Below are 18837 nucleotides of genomic sequence, written 5' to 3'. Positions count from 1 at the left end.
GGAAAAAAATTTGAATTTAAAACGCATGAATCATTTTTCTAGTGCCAGGCAAACAAACGTGCATCAGCGCGATAAGTAACAAATCAGGATAGTGATCCTTGAAACAGCATCCTAAGCGCCACAGATTAAGCTTAAACGACTGAAAAATCAAATATCTGTGATTTTCAGTAGGATAAATGGAAAATCGGTAGCTTTAGGGCGGTCATCTGTGAATCAGTAGGCATATAAAAAAGCGGTAAGAATACAGATAAATCGGTATTTCTGGTCACTGCATCAGGGGGTTGGTTTTCGGACGTTTCAAACGTCTTGTAATAGCTTACGAAGCGGTTAGACGTGTTCACACGAGGCTTTTTTTAAATTGCAAACATCAGTTATTTAACCAACAAAAATATTGACCTCAGAATAGCGCTGTATTTCCATGATATTAAAAAGATGATAATGTTTTTCTCAATTAAAGTTTCGAATGCTCATTTTAAACACAATTTATGTAATAAACGTAATATGCATCATCACAGTGCCTCGTATTTATATTTTGATTTCAAGTAATTTATTTAAATATTTTGATTATTTGAAAGTAAATTTGATGTTCTTGTTTATGAAATTAAACTATGTACAGTGAAGAAACATTTTCACAGGTTTATTGGGACTCATTTTATTGATATACATTTTTTACACATGTTTGTTTACATTTTTTTATAGCTGCCCATAAAGGACGATGAATCATTTTGAACAAAGAATCAAAATTTGAAACTGATTCTTACGAGCAATGAATCTTTCGAGATTGTTGTGATTTTCTTAACGTACATTGATGAATCTCAAAACATTCATGAATGACTTTTTGGACGTACACCATGATTCGTAACTTTTTTACAGTCCCAAATAATAACATAATAACATGCCTGTCGTGGGTTCAAACCTCATATAAACCTTCCCCCCGTTGCAAGGACTGACTATCCGGCTGGGTGGTACTAAAAATAAGTATCAAAATTCTGTATATGTCACGCTGACTGCGTAGGTCGTTATAACAAATAGTAGAAGAATATTTAGATTCAGATTCGTGAATTTGAATGAGATTCACCCATCAATAACTTACACATTTATTTTAAACAACAAAATGACATTTGCTACCTAAAAAAGTGTATCTTTAATTAGATCACAAATTGATCATAAATTATTTTCAAAAAAAAAAAACTAGAATAGACAATTCTTAAGAACTTCTTCTATTTCTATTTGGCATAACCGTCCTACACGGACATGCCGGCCTATACAGACTTTCGAGACTTGATTCAATAAAATGCAGCCGGATAAGTCAGGCCTCGCTACGGGGGGGACGAACGATTCTAGACTAGAACTCACGATAGGCATATTGTTACGTCGTACGAGTAGAAGACTGTACCACAGGACAGCACCACCTTAGTAGCCAATTCTTTAGAGCACGCTTTGTTTAAATTATCTGCTTGTTGGTCATTCAAAACCTATGAAAGATAATGAAAGTTTCGAAGATAGGTAATAGATACAAATATTTAAACTGATCGAAAACAAGTCATACCAACATACCAATAAATGATTAAGCCAATATCTCTTAGAATCGTGGCAAACAAACAAAAACCTCCGGCATAAATCTTTCGCCTCAAACATTCAATTCATCGTGATCGAAACAATATCATGTGAATCATATGTACCATGTCATCGCCGTTTTCATTCTTAATAATTACTCCCAAGCAAAACCGTCCAATCGTCACCAATAAACAATCGCACGCTCCTCCACCCGGTACACTAATCCATTTCCGTACCTTCTTAAGCAATGTTTACATTCGACTCACGTGCCGCCAACCGACCGAACGCATCGTTCAAAAAGTTCGCGGTAACGATAGTGCGAAAAGTATTTCCAGCAAGCCACTTCCGCCACCTCGGTAGGTCATTGTCGGACTTTCGACAGTAGCAGCAGCAGCAGCATCAGCAACAGCATCTAAGGACAACCGGTGTCATCTGCCTCGACTGAAATCCATGCTGATATACCGCTCGCTCGTCTCGCCTCGAGGTCCATGACTTTTAAAAAGTCTCCGCAAACATATTTTGCGCATTGACTCGTGACTCCTACACACGCCTCACGATATCGTCACGTTCGACCTCATCTGGACACTTCCTGCAACAAAACACGATCGGCGGATGATCATCAGCTGGTGCAAGAAGTGGTGGTGGCAACGTTGAACGAACGATAAAAAAAATACGCACCACTGCAGTCGGCTTTCGCTACGCCCGTCGCTTGGGTCGGTGATCAGAACATTTAAGCGAACCCCCTCGAACCGGGCGGCCAGTTCGCGGCCAACCGAACAGCGATACGCACGCACTTTCGGTTTCGTACCTCGGCAACTTCGGTGTTTCGGTTGCCACTTCGCCATCACGCTCCATCTCGCAGGGTCGCAGGGCTACCGCAGGGCCTTCTTGTGTGATCAAGCAAGCGCAAGAACTTGCTCCATTGATAAAGGCTAACAATTACCCCCGATCGCGCTGGGCTGGGTGTGCGATAGGTGCGCACACACGCGCATTTGATGACAAGTTGAGCTGTGATCTGTTGGTACGAGGTGTTTTGCGAACAGGCAAAACCTATTAGTGTAAGTGCAATTTTAGTGAATCTATGGTGTCAGATCCATCTGACCGGAAAACTGTGATTTCAAAGGACTGATTTATAGAAAGCTACTGTGAACTTTATCGTCCACAAAATATTACACACAATAGGCTTTAAGGTTAAGTTAATTATATGCTAACAACTTCTTCTGTCGGGTAAGTAAAGAGACTTATAGTGGTTAAAATAAACAACTTCTCATGTGCCAAATATGCTGAACGCGAAATACGTAATGACTTCACCCAAAGCCCTTTTATCCCAAGCCTCGATTGTGAAAATTGTGTACAAATTATAATGTTCCCTTCGCCTAATCGATCGTACCTAATCGCCTGCACGTGGGGACGCTTTTGCAGCACGATAAGCACCACAGCAGCATGCAAACTGCATTTTAAAACCGTTTCTTTTTTGTTTGCTCTACCTCTCTCGCTCTTTCTCTCACATTGACTTGTCTAATTCGCGGACATTGGTGGACGAGAATGTCAAGTTCAACTGGTCTGGTGTGCGTCAGTTTGTCTAGTGCGGCGTTTGGATCAGGTGACAGATATTCCGTACTATCCTTTCTCACTAAAGTGTAACCCTGTGTGTGTATTAAATCAAAAACTGTACCATTTATGGGTTTCATGAACTTTTCTCCCAAAAAAGTATCGTTCTATGCTCATGGTTCTACTCTGATTGATCTGTGTAGTACGCTGTGTTTGATTGTGCGTTATCAGTGCAGAGAAGCGTGCAGGCGTAAACCTACACGGTTGCGTGACACGCCTGTTTGCCAACAGCACACACCCATTAGCCGCTATCGGGGTTGTAGTTTGCCTTGCAAAAATTGTAGCACCCTCCATCACGAGCAGGCATTTATTGAATTTTGGAAATGTACTCCAAAGATTGCAATTTTGATAATTAGTTATATTTATGATTGAAGGATAAGCTTCAATTTTTTAGAGAGATATAGCAATCTATGCTACTGATCGTTAAAGGTCTTCCGATCGTGTCGATCTAATGCTACTTCGTTTCCCCCTCCTCTTTGCGGGTCTGCAGCAACGGACTGCTTTACAAGACCACATGGTGCGCTTAAACGGTTTAAGCATATGAATCAAGTAGCCCGCGCGCAGAGTAGCATTTCCTTTCCTGTGCCGTGCGAAAAGTGCATATTTGACAGTGACATACTTAGGATTTGTGGAGCGATCGGTGGCAGTGGTGGAGCGAACCGAGGCATGATGCAACTAAGTGCAGAGATTTCTTGGTAGACAGTTGGGCGCTGCAAACACTTTGCTTATGTTTTACATTCATGTGAAATGCAACATACGAAGCGCTCTCTTGGAGGCTTGGGTGTTTAAGCATTGGTATGGAATTAATTTATCGAGGTCTTGTTGATGGTTTAAGTGGAACAAAAAAAAAACTGTGGCAAGATTCAACAGAAATGGGTTTAGTATTTCAGTATTGAGGAATAAATAATTGGTAATAAGCATAAAGGGCATTTTAATTAAAGATCCGTCCTAAGTCGTATGCTAATTTCAATGACAGTCCCACCGAAACAACCATCTGCTCATTTACTCGTACACACACATACACACTCCCAGCGCGCAAAAAGTGCAAAACCAGTCCAGCACCTAGCCCCCATTCCGAGGACATTGCAACCGGGAGCTAATTGACCCCCGCATAGTGGCCAACACCACGCCCGTTCGGCGCAAAAGTGATCGCCGCGGAAAAGAAGCCTTTCCATATCATCCTTAATAGACATGTTAAATGAAATGCCGAAAGAAGGTTTAACCGAAGTCCACTGCTGAAATGACTCTCGGCAATTTTCCTTCTTCCCTCCCCTCTTGTCCAACACTCCTTCCGAAAATGAAGGAAAAGTGTCCCCCAAGCGGACAAAACCACAATGACGAATAGCTGGAGGGGTTCGTGAATTTTGTTGTATTTCTTTCTTTTTTTTTGTTGTTGTTTCGCCAACTGATGGCGCTGACATTGGCCACTCACTACTGATACGAAGTGAGGCGACAATACAACCGGCGGGCAAGCCCCTGTAACTCTGGTGCACACACTGGGGCACCCCTTTCCTAATAGTAACCACACTCACCGAAAAAGGAGTAAATTAAAATCGGTGGAATGGAAGAATGAAACCAGTGCAAAAAAAAGTAAAATAAAACAATCACCCATTCTGCAGATTTGCAAAAGGTACGGAAATTATGTACAACGTTACTAAAGAAGTGGACGGCGCTCGAGTCCCCGAAAACTGGTTCCCTACCACCCCATTGATCGATCGCGAAAGCGGAAAGCAGCGATCGCCGGTGCAGCCTCGCAAAGTAGCATTAAATCATCATTATTCTTCCATCATGTTGTGCAGTTTTTTTTCTCTCTTCATTTCATTGTAGGCCTGTTCACAGTGTGGAAGAAAACTTCCTCATTGTCATCAGCTGTCAATCAGGTCTGCGCAAGGGCGCAACAGAGAAAGGAAGAGCATTGGACGAGCCTCCGTACGTTGGTGCCTCGCCGGTCGCTGGATCTTTTTGGATTCATGTCGATTGCATTGGACCCACCAAATCAATGAGCCCAATGAAGAGGGAATTCGGCAGGAGGGTCATTGTCTCGCTAACCTATCATTTCTAACCTCCTCCCCTCGGGGTAAGGCCAAGGATTGGTCGACTTACCCTACCTACCGGTCCGTTCCCTTGGGTACAGGTAACCTTCTCACACCGCCTCTATTGCGGTAATGATTGGTGAAAAACCTGATTTGACACGTCCTTCAGCGTGTGTTTGGCTGCGTACAGGACGGACGGAGAAAACTGGTTTTGACCGGTTCCTTCAATTGAGATAGATCATGATCTGTACAGTGAAGGATAATATATCTCCCTGGCGTGGCTGTGACGTCGTGAGGTCACACAAACGCCGCATCAACCGAACCGAGCACCATGGGATTCAACCATGTGAAGGTCATCTAATCTTGCCATCGATCGTATCTATGCTCTCATTTCACTTATCACTAAACCCAGCGGTGGCTACACCCTGGAACAAGCCTTCATCTATTACTTAATTCTCAGCATACCGTAGAGCAGCAGTGAGGAAAAAAACATATGCTGCCAGTTGACCGGTCTGTTATCACAAACTAAAACCGAAAAGCTACCCCTGATCGCTCACACAACCCACTCAGTAAAGTTAGTATCAGTACAGTTCGTCGAAACCTACCCGAGCAAGACAACCCGACGACGATGCCACCATTCACAACCTCCATCATCGATCAGGTCCGAAGATGAATCGCGTAAACAGCGGAAGACATTTGACAAATTTATGGGCACGCGATTTGGCCGCAATCTGCCGTCAGGTGTCTCTTCTACACCCCGGTGGCTGTGTGTAATGAACGCCAGTCCCGTGACTTGCCGGGCTGGAATTTCCTCGATAAGATAGGTTCGAGCAGATAGAGCAGAGGGATCTATCGGACTCAAATGGCCAGGTAGCAAATCAGCAGCCGCTTTAGCAACAATAAGACGCTCGTAAAGTGGTCAATTGTTTTACTCACCTACGCAACCGCATGGGGCGCATCGTATCGCATCCCACAGCCCGTTTGTAATCGTCCCACGGCTATCTTATCAGTTGTTGTTAGAGCTTTTTAAGGAGGGAGAGACCGTAAAGAGGGTCGCCTCAATTGCTTCACACACGCTTAACCGAGTGTATGAGTCGTCCCTACGCGCCCTACCCACGATGATCAAGATCGAAAGTATACGGATGGTATTGGACCTACCAGAGAGAATATCAACCGTTCATTCAAACAATGCGCGCTACTATTACACTAATTAATCACAGAACAGTAGTACCGCCTGCGTTATCGGCACTGTGCTGAAATTGAACAAGATTGATTCATGATGTATTTAAAAATACGGATCTAATCTCGCTTAGCCTCGGAACATAGAGCTAAGGTTACATAAATGAAGCACCTCATTTTATGTTGCCCATTAGAATACGTTTTCAAATTCTCTCTCAATTTTACATGCACCTTTCCGTACGATAAATTCAATCACCCAGCCACCAGAATGGCTGTGAGCAGTTTTGATCGACTGTTTGAACAGCTTTCCACATCGACTCGTTCCCTTGCCGGTTACTGTATCAAACCCAAATAACAGAAGGTTATTAACAAGCCCTCCCCTCCCAAATAAACCGTTGCACTAGTACTGGTACTGGCGAGACATTCAGCTGGATGGATCACTGCAGGGGGTTTTGCACTTGAAGTGGAAACAGATGCACGTCAATGGTTTCCCCCTACCCTGTTACAGAACAGGGTATAGCTAATCTCGGGCTGGAACGCTGGAAAATGTAGACACCACTTGAGGCGAAAATCCACATGCCTGTGACACATTTCCTCGTGTGAGATAAAAGATATTTTGCAGCTTTCAAACAGCAGTTGCCCTATTTTGTCCTAAAGATTCCTAACTAGTGGTTTGTTTTAACATGTAAATCAGTAATACGTAAATTAATGAGAACCAACAGTGCCCCAATTATGTACAATCACTCAATATTACCCTTTGTTGTTGTCACTCTCGGTGTCGAGTGGCTTGGCAAGTCCCACTCGAACTGCTCCAAAGTACAGCAATAACCCCTGTGCCCTGTGGCTGAAGAATCCTCCCCCGCGTTCGTTAACAAGTGGCACACTGGATGAAAAAAGAGAAGAGTTAAATTGTTGCGAATAATAAAAAACAAACAAGAAACAACAGACAATAAACTTCAACCACCGTCGCAACCATACCAGACGATCAAAAAGACGTATGTGACGTAGTCGTATTTAGTAGAGAGCGGGAAAGACCGGGAGGAGTATGCCATCAGATTCGGTTGACGGTGGAGTGTAGGTACTACCCAGTGGCGCGTTAAACGGTGGGCGGACTGGGCGGCCGCCAGGGGCCCCGGCGATCTAGGGGGCCCCGTCATTGTGGATGTTCGACTTCGTATCGAATCTACCCCCCCCCCCCCCCCCTGGATGGGACTTTTACCATCTATTTCAAAAAGACTTATTTTTAATTAATTCATTTTTCCCATCGCTTCACTCACCATATTTTGTCGAGGGCCCCGAACTGCAGAAAACCGGGGCCCCATACTACTCAAAGCAGCACATTTAATGTTCTAAGAAATCTGCCGATACTTGCACCAAAGTCGCAAGCGAAGAACGCTGCGACACGCGCGCACAGCTCTAATCAATACCTCATCATCGTTGGCGCAAAGTATTGGGCAGAGCGAGAAACCGTCAATTTTTGCTGGTGTGGGTGGCCTGTGCACGAGACACCCAAACCCAAAACCACGCAGAGCAACTTGCTGCTAAAATGGAATGCACAGAACGCTGCGCTTAACTACCACCGAAAACCCGTTACACAACACAAGCATACAACACACCCAAACAAAAATTTAAAGGCCCCTACACAAAATTTCAATACACCGGCCGGAGAAATTAGCAGGAAAAATTGACACCAAGCTCGCGTCGCTTTAAAAAGCCTATTAAAGTCGTTTGGTCTACAGTGCTTCAGTGGGTTGAGGTTTCTTTCGAGAAATGGTTAAATCGATGTCATTGTGTGGCTCTTGGCTGGGATGAACTGTCCTGTTCTTGTATACGGGGCCCCTGCTACCGCTTTGCGATTGTGTGCCGAAAGCAGACAGCTGTTTCACACGAAAAATGGTATTCACATTCCTGGCCTGGTATAGTGGATTGTGTGTGTCTTTTAATGCAAAAACTAAAATTTTCATTCTGATCCTAATCGAACACATCAAGTTTGTGGACCGAAGAGAAGGGGAAATGGGAAAGGTTTCAGTTAGAAGGAAGGGGGGAAGGGTATAAAAATACTCAAGGAACCTATGGACCATGTTCATTTATACAGCCGGTCCCCGAGATACACGGTACCTCTTATACGCGGATTCAGAGGTTCCCCGTTTTCTTAAATTTGACAGTTCTTTGAGCAAATTGTACTGATTTTACACATCTATTGTAAAATGCCAAATAATTTCTGTTTTGATCGGATGTTAAAAACTATTTCAAAAGGTTTGAAACTGTTATTTCATTCAGAATCATATCAAATAATTGATTAAGTGGCTAAAACCACCCCCTAGTTGCAAATTAACACGAAAATTAGTGATATTTTGGCTAGAAATCACGAGATTCGACTTACGTGGAAATTCGAGATACGCGGTTTTTTGCGGCCGTTTTCGGTTCCCATTAACCGTGTATCTCGGGGACCGCCTGTATATGGTTTTTATCGACTATTTCAATTTTTGCGAATACAACAAGACCAAAAACCGTTACAGCTGCATCTACATACAGCCATATACAGCCATAATATGAAGAACAATCTCCATTGCCTCGGCCATTTGGGGGCCCCGTTGATGATCCCGTCGATTGAGGGGCCCCTTCCATTTGGTGTTGTCAACCCAATATACCCCCATTTTCCCTCCGGGTGTTATGTTTACAATCAGATTTACTATTACTACCAGACCTATCAGAAGCATATTTATTTTATTAATCAGAAGCATTGTACTATCAGAAGCAGAAAACATTTGCCTTTTTAACATATGCAATATTTTTACTTTAGTTGGAAGCGCAGAACGTTGCGATACATGCCCACAGCTCAAAACAATATCATCATTTCATCATCGTTGGCCCAAAGCGTTGGATCGAATGCATTGAACGCTACGCACGAGTTGGGTAAAGCGAAAATCCGTTACAACAGCTGCCTCACGCAAACTGCATGCACATACGACATTAAAAGGCTCCGAAACCGATCTCAACACAACGGTTCGTAGCCGTAGAAATTAGCAAGAAAAATTGGCTGACACCAAGCACGCTCTTTTTATCTGTTGATGTTTCATTCAAGAATCGATTCCGATGTCGATGTGTGCGCTTTTTTATTTGGCTTGTGTCTATGTTATCTCGCAAAAACTAAGAACTCGTGCCCCGGCTAACCTTTGGGGCCTTAGTCAAAATTGTGGACTGGACGAAGTGATGGTAGAAAGGCAAACTGTTGAAGGGTTTGGGTCAAATTTGGAAGGGTCGACGGAAAGGAAATATCGATATGAATGATCGCGTAAAATTTGAATTAATTAAGCTGTCGGCAGCGGTCGGCAAAGTTCGGCCCGCCACAATATGCAGTCAGCTCAGGTCTGAAAATATTGGCGCGATTTTGAAAGATAGGAAGATCCTATTCATTAAAAATTAACTGAACATATTTTAATATGACAATTCATATCGTTGAACTCTTCCAAATTTGATCACCATAACATGGATTGTCGGACCAATCAATATGGTCAAATTTGAGGAGAAATTAGAAAATAGAAACGAATAATTCCATAAAAACCTGACTGTTGATTTTACGAGAACAATGATTACACACTATTGCTATTTAAGGATGCAACGATTTTCTAGGAGTATTTTTTAAGGAAATGCGCTATCATTTTGTCTGACCTGGCTGAAAAATCTTTACAATCAATTTTAGTAATTGTAAGTTAATAAAACGAATTTGAAACTTGCTTGGATGATATAATAATTTAAGAAAAACAACAATATAACCAATCGCATTATTTAATATCATAAACCAGTTATTTTGTGTATTAACTGTAATAATATAATAAAGTATGTGTAAAAAAAAGCATTCTCCTGGCCCTCAACGCTCGATCATTTAGAAATCAGCTTATCTAAAGCAGTGTCCTCCAACCTGAGGTCCGCGGATCAATTTAGACAAACATACTGCAATACAGGGTATTTCCAGTTACTTTCGAATGAAAATATTGTTTTCCCGCGTGCAAGAAGTTATCGCTCTGACCGATTGAAAATGAAGTGGCCGTAATTCGAAGCAAGACGGTACTTCAGTATTCATTGTAAAGGTAAACACCAACGTAAAAGCAAAATTTTGTTTTCATGTTATGCTCACGATCACCATTTTAAATCAAATCGTCCGTACTATGAAACACGAGCTGGAAACTGTAAAGTAGGAAAGAAAATATCGTTTAGAACCATCGTTCTTGTCAATAAAAGACAAACGTAACTAGCTCAGCGAAAACGATAACTTTCCGACCTTTAACTTCTTTTGAGTATAAATAAAACCAACTCCGATCATGGCAGGTCAGATTTGTTCGGATTGTCAGGATAGGACTAAGCCCATCCATCATCTATCGACTTCTCATTTAAGGAGTTTACTTATGTCCTCCTACCCAAGGTAAGCCCTCTAAACTCCAACGTCCTAAAGGTTTATATGATCGCCTAGACGATCAAGTGTCGAAAGTCCGCTTCGAAACAGTATCCACAGTACCCAAAATTTGAACATACCACAAAGCCTTTCTGATATTACTGATTGTTTAGTCATTGATATCGATTAAAAATTGGCGAAAAAAAGTATAGAAATTGGGGTTTTTATTGATGCGCAGGATGGCAGTCCATTCTGCTCATATTCATTTCTGTTTCATAAAGTTTTATACAGATGTGAACTGTATTTTGTCGAAACAAGTTTGTTGATTTGGTATGCACTCACGGTAATCATGAAATTTCAGCGAGAACAGCAAAGTGGTGTGAAGATTTTTCTCAACCAAAACGTTAATTCCGCAAGCCGAATATGCACCTAAAATTTTATTGGGGTGTCTGTAAGTAACCGCTTACCCAAATCAAATTTTTGTTCATCACGAGCAAGCGGGCATCGCATTATATTTTCTTTTGAGGCTCAAACTGACTTACATGTCGTTTTGACAGAATAAATAAATGCATTTTCAGTAATTTGTTTTACAAATATTCAGTGAAACGACAAACCCATGTATTACTCAATAACTTTCAGTAAAAAATGTTACTGCAGCAAACTTAGAAAATTTGCAGTGCATGATTCGTACACCATTTAACAACCCCCCCCCCCCCCCCCCTCGATGGATTTGGTAAAGGGGCCCGTCTACCATAACGCCTAGGGCCTCGGAGAGGCTAGACCCGCCACTGGTACTACCCAATCCGTCAGCGTGACATATCGGCAAAGAGATAACGCACCCGTCGATGGTGCTTATTGTCCAATTGGTTTGCAATTACTATCAGCTATTTGATACGCTCCTGGGCGATAAATCGGGCACAGTCGCGAACGATCGCTTCACCGGTGCACTACGGCACACTAGAGCTCGATACACTGCACAACGTGTACTGCGGGCAAGAGATCGTGGGTTTTGCGGTTTTGGTAGCTTTGGTGCTTAGGTTAGTAAGCTGCAGGAGTTGGCGGTTACTAGAAAAACAACCATTCTAGTGACCTGTGATCGTGATCGTTTGCGTTTGGCATATTGGCAGCTTGAAGTAGTTTAGTGTTTCTTTTCTAGTACAGTACAAAATTAACGTAACGTGTGTGTATATTTTTGTTGGCAGTACGAAATATTGAACGGAGAACATCATGGGTGAGGAAAAAGTAAAAGATGACCCGTCGGCACCATCCGCACCGGGATACAGTGTTGGTGACTTTAATTCTACGTAAGTATTAAATTACAGCCTGTGCGTGGTATAACACATAAGAAGATTTCATTTCCTTAAAGATCTATACAGGAGTTACCAAGACACTTTCTTGTTTGAAAATCTTATTTCATTGCTTGCGAAATGTTTTGCAACAACTCTCACACCTTTCACCTCACCTCTTTCACCTTCATAATCTATCAATATGTGCATAGTCACTCAGGTGAAATAGAAAACTAGTAGCAGTTGTTGACAACTCTTGTGCGCAATGAAACATGTGATCGCGATTGGGAAATTGTTAACTAAATCCTGCCAGATCTATAGAACTCTGAAGTATTGAAAGGAGTCGCCTAATTCTTAAAAATTACTTCAATTTAATGCTTTTTAGTGTATTCCACAATTTATTACCTGTATCGATTGACACATTATTGGCCATAAATCGGGTTGTCTACGGCATCGATCAATTAAACCATAAACGGGTCAGACTCAATTTGACGGCCGTCTTTTGCGCCATCAATAACGATGAGCACACTAAAACTGTTATGACCCAGTAGCATTGATCACTTTCCTTAGCACTTGGGTGTTTTACCAGTGCGCTGTAAACTACCCCTGGGTTGTTATGAAGATAAGCAATCTGTCAATTTTAATACACCTTCAATACAAGATAGCGCTACAGGGAGACAGGCCCCCTTGGCTTTACTTGCGCTTCAACATGTTTCTAATCAATTCTATTGCTCTTCCGTTCATTCTATCTTCTCCCTTCAGAACCAAACTAGCCGAATCGCAAATCATCTCCGATGCCGAGTACAACCCGTTCGAGCACCGACAGATCGACAAGCCGAACAGTACGACTGGTTCGCTGATCCACCTGCTGAAGAGTTCGCTCGGCACGGGCATTCTGGCCATGCCGGTGGCGTTCAAAAATGCCGGCCTACTGTTCGGTGCGATCGGTACCGTCATCATCGGGCTGATCTGTACACACTGCGTGCATATACTGGTAAGTGTGTTGGAGTGTGGCGGTAGTTTCTTTTTTTGTTTTGCATTGTATACCCAGCAGTAGCTATTGTCGTTAATCAGCTTCGTTTCTCCCTACAACCGGAGATGAGATCGCATGAGAATGATTGATTTTTGGTGGCCAGTGGTCGGTGGATTTGTTTTCGCCAGTCACTCACAACAGCGGCGCGATACAATCGTGTATGAGACAAACGGTGGTGGCAGATGAGTCATGTGTGTTATGCGCACGACACAACTGTGGCACGTGGCTGTTATGGATGCAAATTCATAATTACACCAGACAATCACCCATTCAATATTGTTCTACAGTAATAAGAACCATTTAATGGCAGTTTTAGGGTATTTTTTGTGTATTTTATATTCTTAACTTCCTATCCTTAAAATCTTATTTCAATTTTGTTAATTGTTTGCCGAATGTTGATCAATCGAGTGAATATTTTTGTTTTTTAAATGTTTTTTACGTTATTTATAACATTTGCTTTTAGTGTTGAGCTCGCTCGCAAAAACCCTGTAAAGTCCATGCCATTTCAGCCTTTTTGCGCCATCAACCTTTCCCACTGGTCGCGAATACAGCTAACGATGCGCACGCACTAGGCACCAGTAATCCGGTTACCCTTGAAGCTCGAGAGTTCCATTGGCTTTCGGTTCGCACCGAGCGCCACGGGTTCAAGTGCACGGTCTCGGGCGGCATTTTATGCTTTCACGGCGTACGCCTTCATGTTCTCCGTATCCTTTCTCAAGGTAATCCTTACGGTGCCGGTTCTTCGATCTTCGATCGAGCACCACAAACCGCTTTTTACACCCGATCGCATACATTCAGCCCAGACCGCGCTTGCGAAGATGTTTCAATGCGGAAGCAAAACTGTACACTTAAAACAGCAAAACCTGCTCAACGCTTCCAGCTGACCGGACGGTGCACTAACCTCCACCATTCCCGAGAGCGACCCTTTAATGCCGCGACGAACGGTTGTTGCAACGTGCGCCGGCAACGTTGGAGGATCAAGCGATCGATATACGGTGTGATAATTTATACTACCGCTACTAAGCCACTAACAATTAACGATACACTACCCAGTAACGATGACGTTTTGTTGCTTGTCCTTCTGGCCAGTGGGGACAGTTGCGCACCACCCGCAACGGTATGTCACCACCGCGCTGCCTCTTTCGATAAGGTTAATGAACGATGGAAACGGTAACGCTTCGCTATCGGGGTAATAGGCGTCTCAATAGGATGATTTACCCCTCCGATTCACATGATTTATGCCCACTGGCGCAACGTGTGTGAGTGTTTACAGTGACGAAAGTACGTACCACCGCCTCTCTCGGTGGAACAATATTGAGATACCGCCGTGTCATAATTAATAATGTCATTATTTATCGTTCCACTCGTGGCCAACGATGGGCAAAGATTGTATTGTTTATGTTTTCTTTGCTTCCCCACACGGCAAATTAATCGATTAGTTATCATGGTGGTGTCTCGTAGTTTCTTTTTAGGAACGCTACCCCCACTACTGCTACCTATAGGGCGGCAGCACGCGTTACTACTTGAAGGATTGTTTAGGATAGTTTAGAACCATTGAAGAATATGCGACTAATCTTTATTGAATTTCGAATATTGATCATCTACTAAACACACGCGCACTGTCCACTAATCATAGGATCGAGCAGGTTGTAATCAGCAGTCGTTAGTCATTTCTATTATCTCTTTCATCGCCATGTTGTTATTGGCTTTAGCACGCTGATATCGTAAATATCTCTCATTGGTAAACAACAACAACATCAGTAGGGGGTATTTTCTTCTGTGTCTTCTTTGGAAAAACAACCAACGCCTTTGTTTTAACTCATTTTAAAGCACTCACAGCAGAGCATTGTGATTTATTCCAGTGGCAGTAGTCATCATACCAGAATATTCAAACCGGCATTATGGGGGGACTTTCCGCATAGAAATCCAAACGCATCCGTCCGTGTAAGAGCCAGGGTTGTTCCAAAAATGATGACTGAAGAAATCAATTCCCATACCAAACGTCCCTATGAAGCAAGGACTCCGTGGTACTTGTAAAGCTGGTTACATATTAACATTCACTCTAGTTACCTCATGCAATGATCATGCTGTCATGATTTTTGTCAATGTAAAAAGATCGTCTACCCACACTTCGCTGAATCGGGTCAGAATTCAGCTTCATAAAAGGCTTCAACGATAATAAAATCGAAACAGCCTATAAACAGATACCGTAACCTTCGGTTGAAACGTGCTATCGGGTTAGCTCTTGTTTCCGGAAACACACAGAACCCCGTACGGAAACGATACGGCTCGTAGAACCATAAAGTCGTGGGCACGCAAATACACTGTGTCACCGAACCACTGGGACGACGACATCGGGTTTCCCGTAACCTCGAGACAGTCGAGCATCTCGAAATGATTACTAATTCCCTATCACATATGTATCTTCCGGACGACAGGTAAAAACATCCCACATGGTTTGCCAGCGGACAAGGATACCGGTGCTGGGATTTGCCGAAACAGCTGAGCGTGTCTTCCAGTATGGACCAGCAAAACTTCGACCTCTGGCCGGCTTTTCAAAGTGAGTATACGTTCCCTCTTGCACGGTCAATGGTTGCCGCAAACCCGCGTTCCGCGGCCCGTACACGCGTTCAGTGCACGAAGAACAATCGGGTTCCATCGGTGCGACGACGTGATGATAAGCATTTTAATTAATTACACAACCGATATGCATATGAATGACAGCACGACCCTGCGTCGGCTTCCCACTTGCGCACGGTTTTGTTTGCACGGTTTAACAGTAGTGCACAATGTGAGTGCCGGTGCAGGGCATCTTTACACGGCACAAACACACACACACACACACCCGATGGCATTCACCTGAAGATGATCCATCGTGTAAGACCTTCCCGTCCGTCTGTCGACCGACAAACAAGAAACCGCCTGCCCAAATTCAGCAGCCAGCTGTACTTGCCCGGCGCTCCGGTGACATAGAAAACTAGACCCCCGTACCTCGGGTCGTATCAAGGTCGGAATATGAAATTACCAGCATCGCGATGTAGTTGACAGTGCGCCAAATTCGTATGCCTTGCCCCTCAAAAAAAGGTCGATCTACTACTACCGTGCTCAATCGTGCGGAAAAAAACACAGCCGATCACAACTCTTTTAACACATCTTGCGATATGTTTGCTTATGTTAATACGCTAACATTCGCGGCCACTAATTAGACTCTCCTGCCGTATTTGCATATTGACAGAGCCTTCGTTGACTATGCCCTGATGGCGACGTACTTCAGTGCCGGGTGCGTGTACATCGTGTTCATCGCGACGTCCTTCCACGATGTGATCAACCACGAAACTGGAAACGATTGGAGCGTGCGGATCTACATTCTGCTCACGATGATACCGATCCTGCTGATCGGCCAGATCCGCGAGCTGAAGTATCTGGTGCCGTTCTCTGCCCTCGCCAACCTGTTCATCGTGGTCACGTTCGGCATTACGCTGTACTACATCTTCAAGGACCCGCTGGAGTTTGACGATAAGCCAATGTTCTCCTCATTTGGCACACTGCCACTGTTCTTCAGGTATGATGAGGTGATCTGGAGACCTGAAGAAACTTGTTCTAATTTCCCCATTTTTAATGTTTCAATCCACAGTACGGTCATTTTCGCGATGGAAGGTATCGGTGTAGTCATGCCGGTGGAAAATTCGATGTCCAAACCGCAACACTTCCTGGGCTGCCCCGGTGTGCTGAATACGGCCATGGGAACCGTAATTGTGCTGTACGCCGTGATTGGATTCTTCGGTTATGTGCGTTTCGGAGATGAGTCCAAGGGAAGCGTTACGCTCAATCTTCCACTAGAAGACTCGTAAGTATTGCGATCAGTACATCATCATTATAAGGATCTTTTGCAACAATAATTCAATTTTTTCCTATTTTTTTTTTTTTTTGTTCCAGCTTGGCAGTGGCGGCACAAATTCTCATCGCTCTAGCCATCCTGTTCACGTTTGGCCTGCAGTTCTACGTACCGATGGACATTCTGTGGCGCAAGATTCAGGACAAAATACCAAAGAACAAGCACATGATCTCGCAGATTGCGCTGCGCTCCGGCATCATGATCATCATGGGTGGCGTTGGATTGGCGGTGCCCGAACTTGAACCCTTCATCGGACTGGTCGGAGCGGTCTTCTTCTCCAGCCTTGGTCTGTTTGTGCCGTGTGTCGTCGAAACCGTGTTCCTATGGCCGAACGAGCTGGGCAAGTTCCGCTGGGTGCTCATCAAGAACGTGATCTTTGGTGCGTTCTCGATCTTTGCTCTCGTGGCCGGTGCGTACGTCAGTATTAAGGACATCGTTGCACTCTACACCGACGATGAAGGACACACGGAATAATGGTGGATCGAGCCGGTGCCAAGTACGGAACATCCCTAATTGCTGGGCACACTAGCAATAGTGGAATCCTTCCGCGGGACAAAAACAGTATACACCGGTACTCACACAGTGCGCGTGGCACACTGTGAAGGGGCACAAGCGTAGAGAATAGGCTATTATTTTACGATCGTGACACTTATCGTGGTGTGTATCTTAAATTAAGATACAGATCCGATAGTACCGCCGAAAGAACAAAAGTGTGACATGCGTGACCAGGCGTTGTTGGGTCATTCATTGGCGCAAGGAAGTGTTTTGTGCTATGCGAACAACGCGCGGCATTGATTTCTATTTATGATTGAAGCGTATGTTTTTTTCTTCTTCTCTATAACCAACTAGCCATAGTATAAATGCTGTTTTATGTGGAAATAAATCTGTTAATAAAATGAAAAAAACCAAGCACATTAATTTAACAATCGCTCTCCTTCTCCGATCCAATACTGTTCAAAATATCTCACAAAAGTCCCTATATATATATATATCGCAATAAACTGTCGTTCATGAGTTCCTCGGTCCAAGAATCGTGTTTATAAACGACATACCGAATAAGTGTTCAACAATTCACATAAAAGATCACTCCAAGTATCATTGAAACGGGAAAGCGTTCATAAGATTCTGATGATGATTGCTTCAAATATTGTTCCTACGAACAACGTTCCAATAATATTCCACAAGTTCCACTATCAAACTGTCATTGTAGCGAAACCACGCTCCCTTATTTGAAGCTCTTGTTTTCGGGTTTTTTTAATCGATTTTCGTTTTTTAAATAAACTTTTTAGTTTACGTATGTATGATTAGTCAAGATTTGAAAATTTTATATCCAAACTTTTGTTTCACTCGGAACAGAAAACCGATTGGATCTGGTTGCGCTCCTTTCAAGGAGTGAACGGATTCAAAATATTCCCATTTTCTAAACTTTACTCAGCACTACCTTTGCATTTCTTAACTAATAAAAAAATCCTGAGCATACGCAATGAGATTTCTGCTTTGCAGTACCAATAATCGGTTTCATAACCTATTCCGATCCTATCATGTTTCAAAAACTGCTGTTAAACCAGTACCGTATCATGAAATGATACGGAATACATTCTGACCCAATAACTGGTAAGGATTCTGTTCCGGTTCTCGAGCTAATAAGGCATCGTTTTCCTGAACTAGTCCTGAAATAATTATTTTTTTTTAATATGACTATATTGAAAAGTTTATGAGCACTTCCCAAAAAACTCTGAATAGTAATTCTACGCACAAATTGTGTTCAGTGATGAGCACAAACACTCTCGCTTGATAATCGTACAACGTGACAGAGATGATGGAGCAGCATGGTTGGAATTGTTTCACAA

The 18837-nt window shown here is 43.1% G+C and overlaps 1 protein-coding gene across 2 annotated transcripts; it reads left to right on the top strand.

Annotated features, from left to right (window-relative positions):
• Window positions 1-2319: 2319 nt before the first annotated feature.
• On the top strand, window positions 2320-17905 carry LOC121598665 (proton-coupled amino acid transporter-like protein pathetic). Of its 2 annotated transcripts, none has more exons than XM_041925829.1 (7): window positions 2320-2784; window positions 11976-12077; window positions 12822-13053; window positions 15531-15652; window positions 16328-16654; window positions 16727-16939; window positions 17029-17905. In XM_041925829.1, the coding sequence occupies exons 2-7, from the start codon at window positions 12001-12003 to the stop codon at window positions 17459-17461; spliced, it is 1404 nt and encodes a 467-aa protein (XP_041781763.1). In that variant the 5' UTR covers window positions 2320-2784; window positions 11976-12000; the 3' UTR covers window positions 17462-17905. The 2 variants fall into 2 exon arrangements, with proteins under 2 accessions (XP_041781763.1, XP_041781762.1); XM_041925828.1 differs by lacking the exon at window positions 2320-2784 and adding an exon at window positions 11676-11810.
• The last annotated feature ends 932 nt before the right edge of the window (window positions 17906-18837 follow it).

Source organism: Anopheles merus, chromosome 3L, assembly GCF_017562075.2.
Source record: "Anopheles merus strain MAF chromosome 3L, AmerM5.1, whole genome shotgun sequence".
Taxonomy (NCBI): Eukaryota; Metazoa; Arthropoda; class Insecta; order Diptera; family Culicidae; genus Anopheles; species Anopheles merus.
The sequence above is the reverse complement of the archived record's forward strand: the minus strand, read 5'-3'. Positions and strand labels throughout refer to the sequence as shown.

Coding starts and splice junctions, on each gene's coding strand:
- LOC121598665 (XM_041925829.1), top strand. CDS start 12,001: ATGGGTGAGGAAAAAGTAAAAGATGACCCGTCGGCACCATCCGCACCG. Junction 13,054..15,530: donor CACACTGCGTGCATATACTG/GTAAGTGTGTTG, acceptor TCCGGACGACAG/GTAAAAACATCCCACATGGT. Junction 15,653..16,327: donor CCTCTGGCCGGCTTTTCAAA/GTGAGTATACGT, acceptor GCATATTGACAG/AGCCTTCGTTGACTATGCCC.